The sequence below is a fragment of the Hypanus sabinus genome, chromosome 10 (assembly GCF_030144855.1).
Source record: "Hypanus sabinus isolate sHypSab1 chromosome 10, sHypSab1.hap1, whole genome shotgun sequence".
NCBI classification, from domain to species: domain Eukaryota; kingdom Metazoa; phylum Chordata; class Chondrichthyes; order Myliobatiformes; family Dasyatidae; genus Hypanus; species Hypanus sabinus.
Genome location: NC_082715.1, coordinates 160595777 through 160617293, shown reverse-complemented (window position 1 = coordinate 160617293; position 21517 = coordinate 160595777). Strand labels below are relative to the sequence as shown.

Below are 21517 nucleotides of genomic sequence, written 5' to 3'. Positions count from 1 at the left end.
GGTATGGTTTGAGAATGAGTAGATCATTTAGGACAGAGTTAAGGAAAAACTTCTTCTCCCAGAGAGTTGTGGGGTTCTGGAATGCACTGCCTCAGAAGGTAGTGGAGGCCAATTCTCTGGATGCTTTCAAGAAGGAGCTAGATAGGTATCTTATGGATAGGGGAATCAAGGGATATGGGGACAAGGCAGGAACCGGGTATTGATAGTAGATGATCAGCCATGATCTCAAAATGGTGGTGCAGGCTCAAAGGGCCAAGTGGTCTACTTCTGCACCTATTGTCTATTGTCCAAAAATCATTGGACTCCAGCATGGTGTCAGGGGACTGGAAAATTGCAAATGTCACTCCACTCTTGCAGAAAGGAAATTATAGACCAGTTAGCCTGACCTCCATAGTTGGGAAGATGTTGCAGTCAAGTACTTATTACTTAGTGTCATTGGACAAGAAAGTACAAAATCAGCATGGTTTCCTTAAGGGAAAATCTTACCTGATGTAACTGTTGGAATTCTTTAAGGAGATTACAAGTAAGATTTATAAAGGGGGTGTTTTATATTTGGACATTCAGAAGGCCTTTGTTAAGGTGCCACACATGAGACTGCTTACCAAGTTAAGAGCCCATGGTATTGCAGGAAAGTTACTAACATGGTTAGAGCATTGGCTGATTGGTAGGAGGTAGTGAGTGGGAATAAAAGGATCTTTTTCTGGTTGACTGCCAGTGACTAGTGGTGTTCTGCAGGGGTCAGTGTTGGGACCGCTTCTTTTGATGCCAAATATCAATAATTTAGATGATGGAATAGATGGCTTTGTCCCCAAGATTGCAGATGATGCAAAGATTGGTGGAGGGGCAGGTAGTGTGAGGACTTGGACAGATTAGGAGAATGGACAAGAAAGTGGCAAATGAAATACAATGTTGGAAAATGCATTGTCATTTTGGTAGTAGAGATAATTGTGCTGGGTATCCACTTGATCGATGCCTTTCATCATCTTGTACACCTCTGTCAGGTCGCCTCTCATCCTCCGTCACTCCAAGGAGAAAAGGCCGAGTTCACTCAATCTATTCTCATAGGGCACGCTCTCCAATCCAGTAAATATCCTTGTAAATCTTCTCTGCACTCTCTCCATAGAATCTAAGCTACAATTATTACTAAGCAACGCAGTGGTTTAATTATTGAAATACATATGTTTCAAGTGTTTTATACGCATAGAAAGGTAAAATATATACTATATACTAAGACAAACATTTGACTGACACTAAATAATACCAGATGTACCTGTTCTGACTTACCTACAAATCCAATTTAAAGATGGACACAGCAATGGAACTCGTTTATAACCTGGGGACTGCCTGTACACTGTTCGGATGTTCACTAAATTTGGCTCGTAGCATCTTACGAACAATACGGTGCAGTAAAATACAGCTCTGTGATAGCCCTAAAACCCTCAGTTCATGTTTGGCTTTGCAAAAGTATTGTTCTAAAAATCACCAGTTCAGTCAGTTTGGGATTTTTTTTTTAAGTTCAGTTCATTTGACATTCCTATCCATCACTGACAAAAGGATACAGAAAGACCATATTGAACAGAAAGCTAAATCCCAGGGGGCCAAAAAAAAGAAAATTGGTCAGCAGTCTCCAAACCTGTAACAAAATGAGATAAATTAATTAAAAACACAAGTAAAATATGTAGATCAATCTCAGAACACTGCAGTTATGGGAGGTTAGAAACACCGAAAACCTACAGCACAATACAGGCCCTTCGGCCCACAATGCTGTGCCGAGCATGTACTCACTTTAGAAATTACCTAGGGTTAAATGCCATCAAACGCTCTTCATATGACAAGCGTTTCAATCCCAGAATCATTTTCGTGAACCTCCTTTGGACCCTCTCCAATCCCTTCTTAGATAAGGGGTCCAAACTGCTCACAGTCTTCCAAGTGAGGTCTCACCAGTGCTTTATAAAACCTCAACGTTACCTCCTTGCTTTTGTATTCTAGTCCTCTCAAAATGAATGTGAACGTTGCATTTGCTTTCCTCACCACCAATTCAACCTACAAATAAACCTTTAGGGAATTCTGCACAAGTCTCCCAAATTCCTTTGCTCCTCAGAGTTTTGGGTTTTCTCTCCATTTAGAAAATAGTCTACCCTTTCATTTCTTCTACCATACAATTCCCGACACTGTATTTCATCTGCCACTTCTTTGCCCATTCTCTTAATCAAAGTCCTTCTGCAGCCTCTCCAATTCCTCAAAACTGTCTGCCCTCCACCTATCTTCGTATCGTCCAGAAACTTTGCAACAAAGTCATCAGTTCTGTCGTCCAAATCATTAACATGCAATGCAAAAAGAATTACACAATGTCCACTGATTGTCCTTTGTCTATCCGGCTTGTTATTTAGACCATAAGACCTAGGAGCACAATTATGCCATTCAGCCCATCAAGTTTGCTCCTCCATTTCATCATGAATGACCCCAGATCCTACTAAACACCATATACCTGCCTTCTTGCCATATCATCTGATGCCCTGACCAATCATGAAACTATCAACTTCCGCCTTAAACATACCCACAGACTTGGCCACTGTCTTGAGGCAAGTTTGGGCAGATAAATCCCCAGGGCTTGACAAGGTGTTCCCTGGGACCCTGCACGAGGCAAGTTCAGAAATTGATGGGGTCCCAGCAGATATATTAAACTCATCCTTAGCAACAGGTGAGGTACCGGAGGATTGGAGGATAGGCAATGTTGTTACACTGTTTAAGAAAGGCTCTGAAAGTAAACCAGGAAATAATAGGCCAGTGATCCTGACATCATTAGTAGGAAAGTTATTGGAAGGTATTCTAAGGGACTGGGTATTTGGATAGACATGGACTGATGTGGGACAATCAGCATGCTTCGTGATGGGAAGTCATGTTAAACCAATCCTTTTGAGTTTTTCAAGGAAATTACCGGGAAAGTTGATGAAGGAAAGGCAGTAGATTTTGTCTGCATGGACATTAGCAAAGGTCCCGCATGAGAGGCGGGTCAGTCATCGGCATTCAAGATGAGGTAGTAAATTGGATTAGACATTGGCTTTGTGGGAGAAGCCAGAGAGAGGAAGTAAACGGCTGCCTCTCTGACTGGAGGCCTGTGACCTGTGGAGTAAGGCAGCAATCCGTGCTGGGTCCATTGCTGGTTGTAATTTATATGAACAATCTAGATTATTTTCGATCGAAGCAAGCGGCTGAGAGTGGGAGACTGAAGCATCGTGGAGGGAAGGTCGTTTTTCTTTAACTGATCGGGGAAAAGAGGCTCTACTGCGCAGGCGCGCCGAGATTTAAAAGAAAGACCACCATATACAGCGGCCACGTCAGAGTGGGTCGGCTTTGGCTCAATCAGGCAGAGGCGAGGGTAGGTTCCGGTAAGCTTCTGTTTTCCTCTTTTTTTTTGTTCAGACTAGAGAATACGCCAGGCAGGATGCTGGAATGCTCCTCTTGCAGGATGTGGGTAGTCAGGGAGACCCCTGGTGTCCCTGACAACGATACCTGCAAGGTGCATCCAGCTGCAGCTCCTAACAGACTGCGTTAGGGAACTGGAGCAGGAGCTGGATGACCTCCGGATCATTCGGGAGAATGAGGAGTTTATAGATAGTAGCTTCCAAGAGGTAGTTACACCTAAGGTACAGGGCACAGGTAACTGGGTTACCATCAGGCGAGGGAAGGGGAAAGGGCAGGCAGAGCAGGGTTCCCCTGTGGCCATTTCCCTCCAAAACAGGTATACCGATTTGGATACTGTTGGTGGGGGATGACTTACCTGGGACAAGCTGCAGCAGCCGGATCTCTGGCACTGAGTCCGGTTCTGCAGTGCAGAAGGGAGGGAGGAAGAAGAGGAGAGCGGTAGTGATAGGGGACTCTATAGTCAGGGGTACAGACAGGAGATTCTGTGGTCATGACAGAGACTCCCGGATGGTTTGTTGCCTCCCGGGTGCCAGGGTCAGGGATGTCTCTGATCGCGTGCACAGCATTCTGAGGTGGGAGGGTGATCAGCCGGATGACGTGGTACACATTGGTACCAATGAAATAGGTAGAAAGAGTCAGGAGGTCCTGAAGAGTGAGTATAGAGGGCTTGGTAGGAAGTTGAAAAGCAGGACCTCGAGGGTGGTAATCTCCAGATTGCTCCCTGTGCCACGTGCCAGTGAGGGTAAGAATAGGATGCTCTGGAGGATGAACACGTGGCTGAGGAACTGATGTAGGGAACAGGGTTTCAGGTTTCTAGATTATTGGGAGCTCTTCTGGGGCAGGTGGGACCTGTACAAGAGAGACGGGTTACACCTGAACTACAAGGGGATCAATATACTGACAGGGAGGTTTGCTCGTGTTATTGGGGAGGGTTTAAACTAGATTTGCAGGGGGATGGGAACCAGAGTGCCAGAGTAGATAGTGGAACGGGGGTGAAAATAAAGGATGTTAAAGTTTCATGCAAAGTCACAAATAGTAAGGTTGTGTGTGGTGGTATTAATCTTCTGAGGTGTGTATATTTCAATGCGAGGAGTATTGTGGGAAAGGCAGACGAGCTGAGGGCCTGGATTGACACATGGAATTATGACATTGTAGCCATTAGTGAAACTTGGCTACAGGAGGGACAGGACTGGCGGCTCAATGTTCCAGGGTTCCGATGTTTCAGACGTGATAGCGGCAGAGGGATGAAGGGTGGGAGGGGTGGCATTGCTAGTCAGGGAAAATATTACAGCAGTGCTTCGACAGGACAGATTAGAGGGCTTGTCTACTGAGGCCATATGGGTAGAGCTGAGGAACAGGAATGACCACATTAATGGGGTTGTATTATAGGCCACCGAATAGTCTGCGAGAATTGGAGGATCAAATCTGCAGAGAGATAACAGACAACTGCAGGAGACAGAAAGTTGTGATTGTAGGGGATTTTAATTTTCCACACATTGCAAGGGACTCCCATACTGTTAAAGGTCTCGATGGGTTAGAGTTTGTGAAATGTGTAGGAAAGTTTTCTAAATCAATATATAGAGGTACCAACTAGGGAGGATGCAATATTAGATCTCTTATTAGGAAATGAGTTAGGACAGGTGACGGAAGTGTGTGTAGGGGAACACTTTGGTTCTAGTGATCATAACGTCATTAGTTTCAACTTAATCATGGATAAAGATAGATCTGGTCCTCGGGTTGAAGTTCTAAACTGGAAAAAGGCCAAATTTGAAGAAATGAGAAAGGATCTAAAAAGCATGGATTGGACAGGTTGTTCTCTGGCAAGGATGTGATTGGTAATTGGGAGGCCTTCAAAGGAGAAATTTTGAGAGTGCAGAGTTTGTATGTTCCTGTCAGGATTAAAGGCCAAGTGAATAAGAATAAGGAACCTTGGTTCTCGAGGGATATTGGAAATCTGATAAGAAGAGAGAGATGTATGACATGTATAGGCAACAGGGAGCAAATAAGGTGCTTGAGGAGTATAAAAAGAGTAAGAAAATACTTAAGAAAGAAATCAGGAGGGCTAAAAGAAGACATGAGGGTGGTTTGACAGTCAGGGTGAAGGATAATCCAAAGAGCTTCTACAGGTATGTAAAGAGCAAAAGGATAGTAAGGGATAAAATTGGTCCTCTTGAAGATCAGACTGGTCGGCTATGTCTGGAACCAAAAGAAATGGGAGAGATATTAAATGGGTTTTTTGCATCTGTATTTACTAAAGAAACTGGCATGGAATCTATGGAAATTAGGCAAACAAGTAGTGAAGTCACGGAACTTATACAGATTTAAGAGGAGGAGGTGCTTGCTGTCTTGAGGCAAATCAGAGTAGATAAATCCCCAGGACCTGACAGGGTATTCCCTCGGACCTTGAAGGAGACTAGTGTTGAAATTGCAGGGTGCCCTAGCAGAAATATTTAAAATGTTGACATCCACGGGTCAGGTGCTGGAGGATTGGAGGATAGCCCATGTTGTTCCGTTGTTTAAAAACAGGCTCAAAAAGTAAGCCAGGAAATTATAGGCCGGTAAGTTTGATGTCAGTAGTAGGTAAATTATTGGAAGGAGTACTAAGAGATAGGATCTACAAGTATTTGGATAGACAGGGACTTATTAGAAAAAGTCAGCATGGCTTTGTGCATGGTAGGTCGTGCTTAACCAATCTATTAGAGTTTTTCAAGTAAGTTACAGGAAAGTGGATGAAGGGAAGGCAGTGGATGTTGTATACATGGACTTCAGTAAGGCCTTTGACAAGGTCCCGCATGGGAGGTTAGTTAGGAAGATTCAGTCACTAGGTATACATGGAGAGGTAGTAAATTGGATTAGACATTGGCTCAATGGGAGAAGTCAGAGAGTGGTAGTGGAGGATTGTTTCTCTGAGTGGAGGCCTGTGACTAGTGGTGTGCCACAGGAATCAGTGCCGGGTCCAGTGTTATTTGTCATCTATATCAATGATCTGGATGATAATGTGGTAAATTGGATCAGCAAATTTGCTGATGATACAAAGATTGGAGCTGTAGTGGACTGCTAGGAAGGTTTTCAAAGCTTGCAGAGGGATTTGGACCAGTTGGAGGAATGGGCTGAGAAGTGGTTAGTGGTGTTCCTGAAGGGGTCAGTATTGGGACCACTACTTCTCACATTGTTTGTTAATGATTCAGATAATGGAATTGACAACTTGGTGGCAAAGTCTGGAGATGATGCGAAGATAGGTGGAGGGGTAGGTAGTGCTGAGGAAGCAATGCGATTGCAGCAGGACTTAGACAAATTGGAAGAATGGGCAAAAAAGAGGCAGATGGAATACAGTGTTGGGAAATGTATGATGATGCATTTTGGTAAAAGGAACAATAGTGCAGACTATTATCTAAATGGGGAGAAGGTTCAAACATCAGCACTGTAGAGGGACCTGTGAGTCCTTGTACAAGACTCCCAGAAGGTTAATTTACAGGTTGAGTCTGTGGTAAAGAAGGCAAATGCAATGTTGGCACTAATTTCAAGGGGAATAGAATAGAAAAGCAAGGAGATAATGCTGAGCTTTTATAAGACACTAGTCAGGCTGCACTTGGGTGTATTGTCAACAGTTTTTGGCCCCATATCACAGAAAGGATGTGTTGTCATTGGAGAGAGTCCAGAGGAGGTTCATGGGGATGATTCTGGGACTGAAGGGGTTAATGTATAAGGAGCATTTGGCAGCTTTGGGCCTGTACTCGCTGGAATTTAGAAGAATGCGGGGGCATCTCATTGAAACCTACCGAATGTTGAAGGGACTAGATAGGGTGGCTGTGGAGAGGATGTTTCCTATGGTGGGGGTATCCAGAACCAGAGGGCACAACCTCAGAATTGAGGGGGCGACCCTTTAGAACAGAGATAAGGAAGAATTTTTTTAAGCCAGAGAGTGGTAAATCTGTGGAATACCCCGCCACAGACTGTGGAGGCCAAGTTCATGCTTATGATTAAGGTGGAAGTGGATCATTTCCTGATCAGTTGGCTTCAAAGGATGTGGCGAGAACGGAAGTGTATGGGGTTAAGTGGGATCTAGGATCAGCCATTATGGAATGATGCAATAGACTTGCTGGGCTGAATGGCCTCATTGTGCTCCTGTGCCTTATGACAGGCTGCGGACTCAATGGGATTCGTATGAATGGGTGCAGGGACGTAATGCTGGTTTCTGAGCTCTATAATTCTAAGACTCTGAAGTAAACAGGAGCCATTGGCTCTCTAGCCCCCCCAGGCTTATTCTACTGATACGGATAGCAGTACTAATACTGACAAATAAACTTTGGTCACTGCATTATTAATTGTGGGATAAAATATTTTACAACTTACTTGATACCTCTTGATGATTAGATCGGGGTTGAAGTACAGCTGAAAAGGGGTAATGAACTCCAGTTGCTGTGAAAAGACAAGTGAGAATTTACTGCATTATCTCAACACAATGCACAGCTTCACGAACAAAAGCTCAGACTTAAAGCTTTCCTCCAATAAAATTAATTCACTCGGAAATAATTAAGAACAGAGGAAACAATGGCAACTGCATCAGTAAAGTCACGAAAGTGCTGAGTGGTGAAGAATCAATCTCGGCCACAGTCCTGCTGAAATGACTGTACTCTTTTCCATAGATGCTGCCTGGCCTGCTGAGTTCCTCCAGCATTTAGTGTGAGTTATTCAGCCATTGTGTTCATCGACCTTGATTGACAGGAATTTACCCAATCATCCGTATTCAAGAATATTGTCATCATTAACTACATCCCAATTCAAAAGTAATCTGTTGTTAATCAACCACATTGTAGACTCTCACAAAATTTCAAATGATAAGTGGTTAAGAAAAGCTAAGGTTCACAAATCCAAAAGAATTGGCTCAGTGGGTGGAAGTAAACAGTAACGGTCACAGAGGTTTGCCACTGAGCTTAGGAAAATGAGTTCCCAGTTTTTGGATTTTGTGAAGGTAAGGCATTTGATAAGATTCCACACGGTAGGCTTATTCAAAAAGTCAGAAGGCGTGGACTCCAGGGAAATTTGGCCAGATGTATTCAGAATTGCCTTGCCTACAGAAAGCAAAGGGTTGTGGTGGAGAGAGTACATTCAGATTGGAGGGTTGTGACTAGTGGTGTCCCACAAGGATCGGTTCTGGGACCTCTACTTTTTGTGATTTTTTATTAACGACCTGAATGTGGGTGTAAAAGGGTGGGTTGGCAAGTTTGCAGACGACACAAAGGTTGGTGGTGTTGTAGATAGTGTAAAGGACTGTCGAAGTTTGCAGAGAGACATTGATAGGATGCAGAAGTGGGCTGAGAAGTGGCAGATGGAGTTCAACCCGGAGAAGTGTGAGGTGGTACACTTTGGAAGGACAAACTCCAAGGCAGAGTACAAAGTAAATGGCAGGATACTTGGGAGTGTGGAGGAGCAGAGGGATCTGGGGGTACATGTCCACAGATCCCTAAAAGTTGCCTCACAGGTAGATAGGGTAATTAAGAAAACTTATGGGGTGTTAGCTTTCATAAGTCAAGAGATAGAGTTTAAGAGTCATGAGGTAATGATGCAGCTCTATAAAACACTGGTTAGGCCACACTTGGAGTACTGTGTCCAGTTCTGGTCGCCTCACTATAGGAAAGATGTGGAAGCATTGGAAAGTGTACAGAAGAGATTTACCAGGATGCTGCCTGGTTTAGAGAGTATGCATTATGGTCAGAGATTAAGGGAGCTAGGGCTTTACTCTCTGGAGAGAAGGAGGATGAGAGGAGACATGATATAGGTATACAAGATATTAAGAGGAATAGACAGAGTGGACAGCCAGTGCCTCTTCCCCAGGGCACCACTGCTCAGTAAAAGAGATCATGGCTTTAAGGTAAGGGAAGAGGGGGATATTAGAGGAAGATTTTTTACTCAGAGAGTGGTTGGTGCATGGAATGCACTGCCTGAGTCAGTGGTGGAGGCAGATACACCAGTGAAATTTAAGAGACTACTAGACAGGTATATGGAGGAATTTAAGTTGGGGGTTATATGGGAGGCAGGGTTTTAGGGTCGGTACATTGTTGGCCGAAGGGCCTGTACTGTGCTGTACTATTCTATGTTCTAATGTAGGACAATCATTTAAAGAAGCAGACTGATGCTACGTCCACACTAGACCAGATACATCAGTAAGCGAAGCTTTTTCTCTTCGTTTTGACCCTCCGTCCACACTGAAATGGTGTTTTCCTCCCCTGAAAACAGCATTTTCTAGAACTCCCTCCAGAGTGTGTAAATTTGAAAACGTTGATTGGGCAGAGTAGTGTGGATGGGGTAACCGGAGATTTCTGAAAATCCTGTCATGATGTGCCAGAACAGATGGTGATGGCAGCGCAGCATTTCATTGTTTTCCTGAACGCAACCTAACAATTTCAGAACAAACGGCAACGAGACTGATGCCAGAAGAGTTAGAAATGTACTCACCAAATACATTGGCCCATAACTTACTGAATACTCACTTTGCCCTGTTTTCTGTCCTTGCTTGTATGAAGGTGGTTTACCTACTTCTCTGACAATAGATGTGTAACAGCCTATTGCAACATTGTGTGGAAATACAAGATAATACTGATGTAGACATGTTTCATACATTTGACAAACTGCTTTATTAATGCAACAGATTTAGTCAGTTTTTCAATGTTCATCGTCAGCCAGTTTCTACTGTCCATGAACTCCCTGTCAGTTACCGCCCTACGCTCCAGTATTTGTTTTTTTAAAGTCCTCCCGCACAAGAACCAACAGCCATCCATCGTTTGGCAATTTCCTTTTAAGTTTTTCTAGTCTGTAACTGCACAAATGTGCACTTTCACAGCGAGATTCGACACCAAACGTGTCGCTCATTTTCTGTAGCTGTGTCGTGTGCATGCGCAGGAGGAGGAGATTCGCCCAAATACCCCTTTTAATGTGGACGGAGGTATTTTTAAAATCGCTTGGTGTGTATGCCTATCATTTTTACGTGAAACCGGCGTTGTCAAAATTATCTGGTCTAGTGTGGACACAGCCTGAGAATACTGAAATTGCAACCAGGATTTATAGTGAGGAAGATATCCATGGACTGGTTACATCAACATAGAAGTGAGGTGATCCACCTGGGGAAGAGAATGGAATCTAAAATAAATGGTCCTGTCAAGAAGTACAGAGTATCAAAGGAATCGTAGAATATTCATCCACACATAACACGCTCTATAGTTACATACACACTCGGTCACCACTTCATTCAGTACACCTGCACACTTGCAAATATTGAATGAGAAATATCTAATCAGCCAATCACATCATCAACTCAGTGCATAAAGCACGCAGACGCGGTCAACTCGGTGCATAAAGCTCAGAAGCTCAGAAGGTGGAGCTGAGAAACAGGAAAGGTATGACCACATTAATAGGGTTGTATTATGGACCACCCAATAGTCAGTGAGAATTGGAGGAGCAAATCTGCAGAGAGATAACAGTCAACTGCAGGAGACAGAAAGTTGTGATTGTAGGGGATTTTAATTTTCCACACATTGATTGGGACTCCCATACTGTTAAAGGTCTCGATGGGTTAGAGTTTATGAAATGTGTTCAGGAAAGTTTTCTAAATCAATATATAGATGTACCAACTAGGGAGGATGTAATATTAGATCTATTAGGAAACGAGTTCGGGCAGATGATGATAGTGTCTGCAGGGGAACACTTTGGTTCCAGTGATCATATAACCATATAACAATCACAGCACGGAAACAGGCCATCTCGGCCCTCCTAGTCCGTGCCGAACTCTTAATCTTACCTAGTCCCACCTACCCGCACTCAGCCCATAACCCTCCACTCCTTTCTTGTCCATATACCTATCCAATTTTACCTTAAATGACACAACTGAACTGGCCTCTACTACTTCTACAGGAAGCTCATTCCACACAGCTATCACTCTCTGAGTAAAGAAATACCCCCTCGTGTTTCCCTTAAATTTCTGCCCCCTAACTCTCAAATCATGTCCTCTCGTTTGAATCTCCCCTACTCTCAATAGAAACAGCCTATTCACGTCAACTCTATCTATCCCTCTCAAAATTTTAAATACCTCGATCAAATCCCCCCTCAATCTTCTACGCTCCAATGAATAGAGACCTAACTTGTTCAACCTTTCTCTGTAATTTAAGTGCTGAAACCCAGGTAACATCCTAGTAAATCGTCTCTGCACTCTCTCTAATTTATTGATATCTTTCCTATAATTCGGTGACCAGAACTGCACACAATATTCTAAATTTGGCCTTACCAATGCCTTGTACAATTTTAACATTACATTCCAACTTCTGTACTCAATGCTTTGATTTATAAAGGCCAGCGTTCCAAAAGCCTTCTTCACCACCCTATCTACATGAGACTCCACCTTCAGGGAACTATGCACTGTTATTCCTAGATCTCTCTGTTCCTCTGCATTCCTCAATGCCCTACCATTTACCCTGTATGTTCTATTTGGATTATTCCTGCCAAAATGTAGAACCTCACACTTCTCAGCATTAAACTCCATCTGCCAACGTTCTGCCCATTCTTCTAACCAGCATAAGTCTCCCTGCAAGCTTTGAAAACCCACCTCATTATCCACAACACCTCCTACCTTAGTATCATCGGCATACTTACTAATCCAATTTACCACCCCATCATCCAGATCATTTATGTATATTACAAACAACATTGGGCCCAAAATAGATCCCTGAGGCACCCCGCTAGTCACCGGCCTCCATCCCGATAAACAATTATCCACCACTACTCTCTGGCATCTCCCATCTAGCCACTGTTGAATCCATTTTATTACTCCAGCATTAATACCTAATGACTGAACCTTCTTAACTAACCTTCCATGTGGAACTTTGTCAAAGGCTTTGCTGAAGTCCATATAGACTACATCCACTGCCTTACCCTCGTCAACATTCCTCGTAACTTCTTCTAAAAATTCAATAAGGTTTGTCAAACATGACCTTCCACGCACAAATCCATGCTGGCTACTCCTAATCAGATCCTGTCTATCCAGATAATTATTAATACTATCTCTAAGAATACTTTCCATTAATTTACCCACCACTGATGTCAAACTGACAGGTCTATAATTGCTAGGCTTACTTCTAGAACCCTTTTTAAACAATGGAACCACATGAGCAATACGCCAATCCTCCGGCACAATCCCCATTTCTAATGACATCTTAAAGATCTCCATCAGAGCTCCTGCTATTTCTACACAAACTTCCCTTAAGGTCCTGGGAAATATCCTGTCAGGATCATAACACCATTGGTTTCAACTTGATCATGGATAAAGATAGAACCTCAACCCGAGGACCAGGTCTAAGCTGGAAAAAGGCCAAATTTGAAGAAATGAGGAAGGACCTAAAAAGCATGGATTGGACAGGTTGTTCTCTGGGAAGGATGTGATTGGTAAGTGGGACGCCTTCAAAGCAGAAATTTTGAGAGTGCAGAGTTTGTATGTTCCTGTCAGAGTTATAGGCAAAACGAATAAGAATAAAGAACCTTGTTTCTTGAGGGATATTGGAACTCTGATAAAGAAGGAGAGATGTATAACATGTATAGGCAACAAGGAGGAAATAAGATGCTTGAGGAGTATAAAAAGAGTAAGAAAATACTTAAGAAAGAAATCAGGAGGGCTAAAAGAAGACATGAGGGTGGTTTGGCAGTCAGGGTGAAGGATAATCCAAAGAGCTTCTACAGGTATATTGCGAGCAAAAGGATAGTGAGGGATAAAATTGGTCCTCTTGAAGATCAGGGTGGCTATGTATAGAACCAATAGAAATGGGGGAGATCTTAAATGGTTTTTTTGTGTCTGTATTTACTAAGGAAACTGGCATGGAGTCAATGGAAATGAGGCAAACAGGTAGTGAGGTCATGGAACAGATTGAAGAGGAGGAGGTGCTGGCTATCTTGAGGCAAATCAGATTAGATAAATCCCCAGGACCTGACAGGGTATTCCCCTGGACCTTGAAGGAGACTAGTACTGAAATTGCAGGGGCCCTGGCAGATATACTTAAAATGTCAGTATTACGGGTGAGCTGCCGGAGGGTTGGAGGATAGCTCATGTTGTTCCGTTGTTTAAAAAAGGCTCAAAAAGTAATCCAGGAAATTATAGGCCGGTAAGTTTGACGTCTGTAGTAGGCAAATTATTGGAAGGAGTACCAAGAGATAGGTTCTACAAGTGGATGGACAGGGACTTATTAGGGAGAGTCAACACAGCTTTCTGCATGGTAGATCATGTTTAACAAATCTATTTAAGTGTTTCTAGGAGGTTACCAGGAAAGTGGATAAAGGGAAGGCAATGGATGTTGTCTATATGGACTTCAGTAAGGCCTTAGACAAGGTCCCGCATGGGAGGTTAGTTATGAAGATTCAGTCGCGAGTATACATGGTGAGGTAGTAAATTGGATTAGACATTGGCTCAATGGGAGAAGTCGGAGAGTGGAGGATTGTTTCTCTGAGTGGAGGCCTGTGACTAGTGGTGTGCACAGGGATCAGTGCTGGGTCCAGTGTTATTTGTCATCTATATCAATGATCTGGATGATAATGTGGCAAATTGGATCAGAAAATTTGATGATGATACAAAGATTGGAGGTGTAGTGGACAGTGAGGAAGGTTTTCAAAGCTTGCAGAGGGATCTGAACCAGCTGGAAAAATGGTCTGAAAAATGGCAGATGGAGTTTAATACAGACAAGTGTGAGGTATTGCACTTTGGAAGGACAAACCAAGGTAGAACATACAAGGTAAATGGTAGGACACTGAGGAGTGCAGTAGAACAGAGGTATCTAGGAATACAGATACAAAATTCCCTAAAAGTGGTGTCACAGGTAGATAGGGTAGTAAAGAGAGCTTTTGGTACATTGGCCTTTATAAATCAAAATACTGAAGAGTTGGAATGTAATGCTGAGGTTGTATAAGGCATCGGTGAGGCCGAATTTGGAGTATTGTGTACAGTTTTGGTCACCAAATTACAGGAAAGATATTGATAAGGTTGAAAGAGTGCAGAGAAGGTATACAAGGATGTTGCCGGGACTTGAGAAACTGAGTTACAGAGACAGATTGAATAGGTTAGGACTTTATTCCCTGGAGCGTAGAAGAATGAGGGGAGATTTGATAGAGGTATATAAAATTATGATGGGTATAGATAGAGTGAATGCAAGCAGGCTTTTTCCACTGAAGCCAGGGGAGAAAAGAACCAGAGGACATGGGTTAAGGGTGAAGGGGGGGGGGGGAGTTTAAAGGGAACATTGGGGGTGGGGGGGGGATTCTTCACACAGAGTGTTGGGAGTGTGGAATGAGCTGCCAGATGAAGTGGTAAATGCGGGCTCACTTTTAACATTTAAGAAAAACTTGGACAGGTACATGGATGAGAGGGGTATGGAGGGATATGGCCCCGGTGCAGGTCAGTGGGACTAGCCAGAAAAATGGTTTGGCACAGCCAAGAAGGGCCAAAAGGCCTGTTTCTGTGCTGTAATGTTCTATGGTTCTAAGAAGGCGACAGTAACTGGAATAACTGTGTTAAAAGAATGGTGTGCAGACTGTCTCCTAACACATCTAACACTGAGCAGCAGATAACCACATTCTTGTACCTATTAAAGTGGCTACTGAGTGTAGAATATAGAAAGGGAGCTGGGTGGGCCAGCTATCTATGAGGGAAATGGACAGCTGACGTTCCAAGAAACCGTCCATTTCCCTCTATAGAAGCTTCCTGACCCACTGATCTCCTGCAGCACTTTTCAGGTTACCTCAGATTCCAGCATCTCTCGTCTCCAAGTGGGATGCGTGCACAGAATACCACAGAAGGAAGGTCGAGTAGCACCTGGAAGGGCGCAGCAGAGCTCCGATCAGTACACACATTCCAGCAGAGGGTGGCTCACAGACACTACCTCACACCCACAGCCCAAAGCTGTGCAGTCTGCAAGCTTAATCAGGCGCTGTAAATTGCTGTGTGAGTGAAGGGAGGTTTGTGAGAAATGAAGGTGATTAATATAGGATTAAGTGTAAGCAGGTGTCAGTACAGACTCTATGGTACAAAGGAGCCAACTTTATGAGAATGTGATAATGTTACAGAGGGCAGAGATTTAATATTTCAGAGCAACAGCATTAGAGTCATGGAAAGTGCTACATTTTGAAAGTGTTTTCTTCAGAACAAAGGAGCCCAAGGAAAGATTCACCTGTGTAAAGTTCGATGTTTAGACAAGGTGGAAGAGCACAATCCACCCCACTTGGTAGCAACATCAGTCATGGAGGAAGTATTGGTCTCTTCCCCACAAAACAGCATCATTGGATGGCTGTAATTTGCACAGAACATAGAATAGTACTTCAGGCCCTTCAGCCCACAATGTTGTGCCAACCCTCAAACCCTGCCTCCCATATAACCCCCCACCTTAAATTCCTCCACATACCTGTCTAGTAGTCTCTTAAGTTTCACTAATGTATCTGCCTCTACACTATCCACAACACCACCAACCTTTGTATTATCTGCAAACTTGCCAACCCACCCTTCTACCCCCACATCCAGGTCGTTAATAAAAATCACGAAAAGTAGAGGTCCCAGAACAGATCCTTGTGGGACACCACAAGTCACAACCCTCCAACCTGACGAGGGTTTGCTCCAACAAGGGTAACAGAAGGAGAAACTTTAAGTTGCATGAATGAGCATTTGAAGAATCTGTAATGGTTTGGGATTGAATACTGGAGAAACCCTTTGGCAGGCTTAACTGTTTGGGCCAAAAAGGCCTTCTTCTACAAAACATTTTATGATTTAAAAGGCATTTAACAGGTACATGAACAGACAGACTGGATGAATATACAGTAGCAATAAAAAATTAACCCCCCCCCCCCTTAGATGATTGTGGATTTAATTTGGCTTTTTTGACACTGATCAACAGAAAAAGACTCTTATATACCAAGTGAAAAACAGTTCTCTACAAAGTGATCTAAATTAATTCCAAATGAGGCCACACTCAGGTTGGAGGAGCAGCGCCTTAGATTCCATCTGTGTGGCCTCTAACCTAATTTCTCAAACTTCCGGTTAAGCTCTCCCATTCCCCTCTCTCACCTTTATTTCCTTACCTCCCCATCACCTCCTTCTGGTGCTCCTTCCCCTTTTCAATCTTTCATGGCCTTCTGTCCTCTCCTGTCAGATTTCCCCTTCTCTCGCCTTGCACTTCTTTCACCAATCAACTTCCCAGCTCTTCACCACCCCTCCTGGTTTCATCTGTCACCCTGTGTTTCTTCCATCCCTCCCCCACCTTCTTACTCTGACTCGTTTTTTCCCTTCAGTCCTGATGAAGACTCTCGGCCCAAAACGTCAACTGTACTCTTTTCCACAGATGCTGCCTGGCCTGCCAGGCAGATGTACCAGTGAGTTGAGTGCTTACACTTACTGCCGATAAGATGAGCGAGCTGCTTGTGGACTATAGGAAGGGTAAGACGAGGGAACATGAAGCAATCCTCAGAGGGATCAGATGTGGAGAGAGTGAGCAGTTTCAGGTTCCTGGGTGGCAAGATCTCTGAGGATCTAACCTGGTCCCAACATATCGATGCAGCTGTAAAGGCAGCAGAACAGTGGCGATATTTCACCAGGAGTTTGAAGAGATTGAACTAAATATAAACTTGTGTAGCTGTACCGTGGAGAGCATTCTGATCGGCTGCATCACTGTCTGGCATGGGGGGGGGGGGGGGGGGGTCCATTGCACAGGAGCAAATGATGCTACAGAAAGTTGTGAAAATTAGTCAGCTCCATCTTGGGTACTAGTCTCCATAATATCCAAGACACCTTCAAGCAGCGGTGCCTCAGAAAGGTGTGTCCATTATTTAGGACCCCCATCACCCAGAACAGTCCCTCTTCTCATTATTAACATCAGGAAGGTGGCATAGCAGCCTGAAGGTGCACTCTCAGCCATTCAGCAAATGCTTCCTCCATTCTGCCATCCAATTCCTAAACAGACATTGGAACTCAAACACTAACTCACCTATTTTTAAAATAAGTATCAGTTCTGTTTCACACTATTTTAAATCTATTTCTAGACATATTTACGGTAATTGATTTACTTTTTTCGTTCTATATTATCATGTATTGCACTGCACGTCATGACATGGCTATAAACTGGGGCCCCACAGGGGGACTGTACTGGCTTCCTTGCTGTTTACCCTGTATACCTCAGGTACAACACTGAGTCATGTCATCTGCAGAAGTTCTCCGATGAGCCAGCAATCGTTGGGTGCCTAAAGGGAGGACAGGAGGATGAGTACAGGGCCCTGGTGGAGGACTTTGTGCGAGCTGAATCATCTGCAGCTCAGCAACAGCAAGACAAAGGAGATGGTGGTGGACTTTAGGAAGACGAAGCCTGCACTGCTCCGTTACTACTGATGGTGGCGATATGAGGTGCTGAGGACCTACTCATGGCTGCACGTGGATGACCAACACAGAGGCCGTGTACAAGGAGGGCCAGAGTTACTCCACTTCCTGAGGAAACTGAGGGATGCAGGCCTCTCCTTCACATGTTCTACCAGTCTCTTGTCGCCAGTACAATCTTTTATATGGTGATGTGTTGCGGCAATGGCATCAACGGGTGATGCCAACAGGCTCAATAAACTGATCAGAAAGGCTGGCTCTGTTAGAGGAGTCAAACTGGACACACTGGAGGCTGTGGTGGAACCAAGTACCCTATGGAAAATCCTGCAATTCTGGACAACGTTTTTCACCCTCCACAAGCCACCTTGGCTGAACAGAGGCGCACTTTTAGTAACAGACTAAGACAACAGTACTGCTCCAAAAAGGACATTCTTACCCTCGGCCATTAAGCTCAATAATGAGTCAACTTATAGCAGAATTGATGACTTCCTCCTGTTCGACTGTTTGAGGCAACTTGTTTCTTTTTAATTCTTTCTTCTCTTCTAATGTTTGTAATCTGTGCACTTGCAATGCTACTGTGACACTAATTTCTTTTGTGATCAATAAAGTATCAATCAGAAGGCATTTGATAAGGTGCCACATACCAAGCTGTCAACAAGATAAAATCCTATGGCATTACAGGAAAGATACTGGCATGGATAGCAGAATGGCTGACAGGCAGGAGGCAGCGAGTGGGAATAAAAGGGGCTTTTCTGGTTGGCTGCCAGTGACCTGTGGTGAGCCTCAGGGGTCAGTATCGGGACCACTGCTTTTCACAATGTTAGTCAATGGCATTCATGACTTTGTGGCAAAGCCTGCGGATGATACAAAAATAGGTGGAGGGGTAGGTAGTGCTGAGGAAGCAATGCGATTGTAGCAGGACTTAGACAAATTGGAAGAATGGGCAAAAAAGTGGCAGATGGAATACACTGTTGGAAAAGTATGATAATGCATTTTGGTAAAAGGAACAGTAGTGTGGACTATTATCTAAATGGGGAGAAGGTTCAAACATCAGAGGTGCAGAAGGGACGTACAAGACTCTGAGAAGGTTAATTCACAGGTCAAGTTTGTGGTAAACAAGGCAAATGCAATGTTAGCATTTACTTCAAGGGGAATAGAATATAAAAGCAAGGAGATGATGCTGGGGCTTTATAAGGCACTACTCAGGCCGCACAGAGTATTGTCAACAGTTTGGGCCCCATATCTCAGAAAGAATGTGCTGCCAATGGAGCGAGTCCAAAGGAGGTTCACAAGGATGATTCCGGAAATGAAGAGCTTAACATGAGGAGTACTCACTGGAATTTAGAAGAATGCAGAGGGATCTAATTGAAACCTGCCAAATGTTGAAAGGACTAGATAGGGTGGATGTGGAGAGGATGTTTCCCATGGTGGGGGCATCCAGAACCAGAGGGCACAGCCTCAAAGTTGAGGGGCGACCATTTAGAACAGAGGTAAGGAGGATTTTTTTAAGCCAGAGAGTATTGAATCTGTGAAGTGCTCTGCCACAGACTGCAGTGGAGGCCAAGACTATGTGTATATTTAAGGTGGAAGTTGATCGTTTCCTGATTGGTCAGGGTAAAGGTTATGGTGAGAAGGCAGGTATATGGGGTTGACTGGGATCCAGGATCAGCCAGGATGGAATGGCCTAATTCTGCTCCTATGTCTTATGATCTCATCTCTCTCTCTCTGCCAAGTTAACACATGCCATTGATAATAAATCTGATTCTGTTCTGAAGAGTACAGAGAAAATTTACAAGGGTGTTGCTGGGTCTGGCAGACCTGAGTTATAAGGAAAGGTTGAATGTAGAAGATTGAGAAGAGACTTGATAGAGGCATATAAAGTTATGAGGGCCATAATAGGGTAAATGCAAGCAGGCGTTTTCCACTAAGGTTGGGTAGGACTACAATCAGAGATCACGGGCTAAGGATAAAAGGTGAAAAGTTTAAGAGGAACACGAGGGGAAACTTCTTCACTCAGAGGGTCATGAGAGTGTGGAACAAGCTGCCAGCACAAGTGGTTCATGCAAGCCGATTCCTAATTTTGGATAGGTACATGGATGGTAGGGGTATGGAGGGCTGTAGTCCCAGTGTAGATCGATGTTTAAATGTTTTTGGAATGGACTAGAATGGCCAAAGGACCCGTTTCTGTGCTGTACTTTTCTATGACTCTCTGTGCTCAATGGTGGGAAAGGCTTTACTTGTGATTGAGCGGGACATAACCAGGACTTTTTGTATTATTTTCCATTCAAAAGCATTCTAGGCTGTGATGCAGCTGGTCAATATACTCTCCACTTCACATTTATAGATGTTTGACCAAGTTTTAGATGTCATGCTGAATCTTCGCAAACTTTTGAGGAAGTAGAGGTGCAGACAGATGAAATATTAAGATGTGAATCAGGAATATCCTCACAAGGGGGTTCGAATGACAGTATTGTAAAAGCATGTCCAGAGATAAGGGAAGTATTCCTCCTGACAGACAGTGCATCAAGAAGCTTTTCATAGTGGTCCTTGTGCATTAAATCCGTTAAGTCATTTGAATAGCGATGAACATGGTTCAATAAACAACCCACAGAATAAGGCATCTAAGCAGGTGGTTATCGAAATGAGGCAGAACTAATACTATTCTTGGACTGCCAAGAGTACTAGAAGTATGGTTTCATACTTTCAAGGAGGAAACTGCAGTTTCACTGCTGCTTAACCATCGACTAACATCAGGTACATCATATTTTCACTTTGCATACCTTGTACAATTATGTACATGATTAATTGTAGCAACTTGTTTATGAACCAATAAACCAATTTGGGTAATGGATGATCTTTAAAGAAATAAAATCATATACTAATTGATGAAGGTAACCCCCTAGCAATCTGTCAGCTAAGAAGAGCCAGAACAGGAGACCAGTAGAGTGAAGTTAGAATAGCAAAAGGACTTGGCAGAGAAATTTCAGGATTGATCCACGTCCTTCAGAACGGATTGATGTTTTCAATCACAGCTTTGGTAATGCACCATAGTGCATTTTCACTTGTAACCCTATGCTGTGCCTCCCTACAACGTGCTGTCAATCAATCAAACTGCTTTGTCTGGGTGGTGCCAAGCTGCTTTGCAGAAGTAGTACACAGCAATACAGAAAAAACGACAGTAAGCTACAAGAGGTATATTAAATAGGTTTTGCAGAGAGAGAGCAAAAAGTGAGGTAGTGTTTATGGTCCATTCGGAAAGCTGATGGTGGAGGGGAAGAACTTCACAACTCATGGCTACGTGGAAATGAGCACTTTTATTATTTGAGTAGTAAACACTGTGGAATTAGCAGCAAACATTTCCCCTTCTGACAGAAGTCAAGCTGAAGATGTTTCGGCCTAGGACACTGCCAAGGTAATGATTTTATTACTTTGCAGTAATAAGAAAATAAAGAACAGTAAGAGTGAGATGAGCAAGTTCTGTCCCAGTAGGGTACAGTATTGCAAATACAGATGATAGACAGAGGCCCTGCACCCATGTCAACCGAAGATCCCAGAACCGTACATTCCAGCACTTCCATTCATTTTTGCTCGGTCTAAACAACGTCCAGCATGGTAGGCCTGAGCAGAAGGTCAAGGTGCATGGGATTCAAGGCAGCTGGCTAATTAAATCCAAGATTAGCTTAGTGATGGGAAGTAGAGGGTAGTGTA

At 43.6% G+C, this 21517-nt stretch overlaps 1 protein-coding gene across 8 annotated transcripts in view; it reads right to left on the bottom strand.

Annotated features, from left to right (window-relative positions):
* The window catches only part of LOC132401280 (derlin-2-like), a 95300-nt gene that overhangs the window by 55608 nt on the left and 18175 nt on the right, over positions 1 to 21517 (bottom strand). For all 8 annotated transcript variants that reach the window (XR_009514537.1, XM_059983347.1, XM_059983346.1 and 5 more), the window contains 2 exons: positions 7780 to 7845; positions 1560 to 1633 (listed from right to left, as the gene is read on the bottom strand). Coding sequence is in view for 7 of the 8 variants with exons in the window: in XM_059983346.1 (XP_059839329.1) it covers positions 1560 to 1633; positions 7780 to 7845 (140 nt within the window). In the remaining variant the exon portion in view is untranslated. The remainder of the gene's footprint in view (positions 1 to 1559; positions 1634 to 7779; positions 7846 to 21517) is intronic.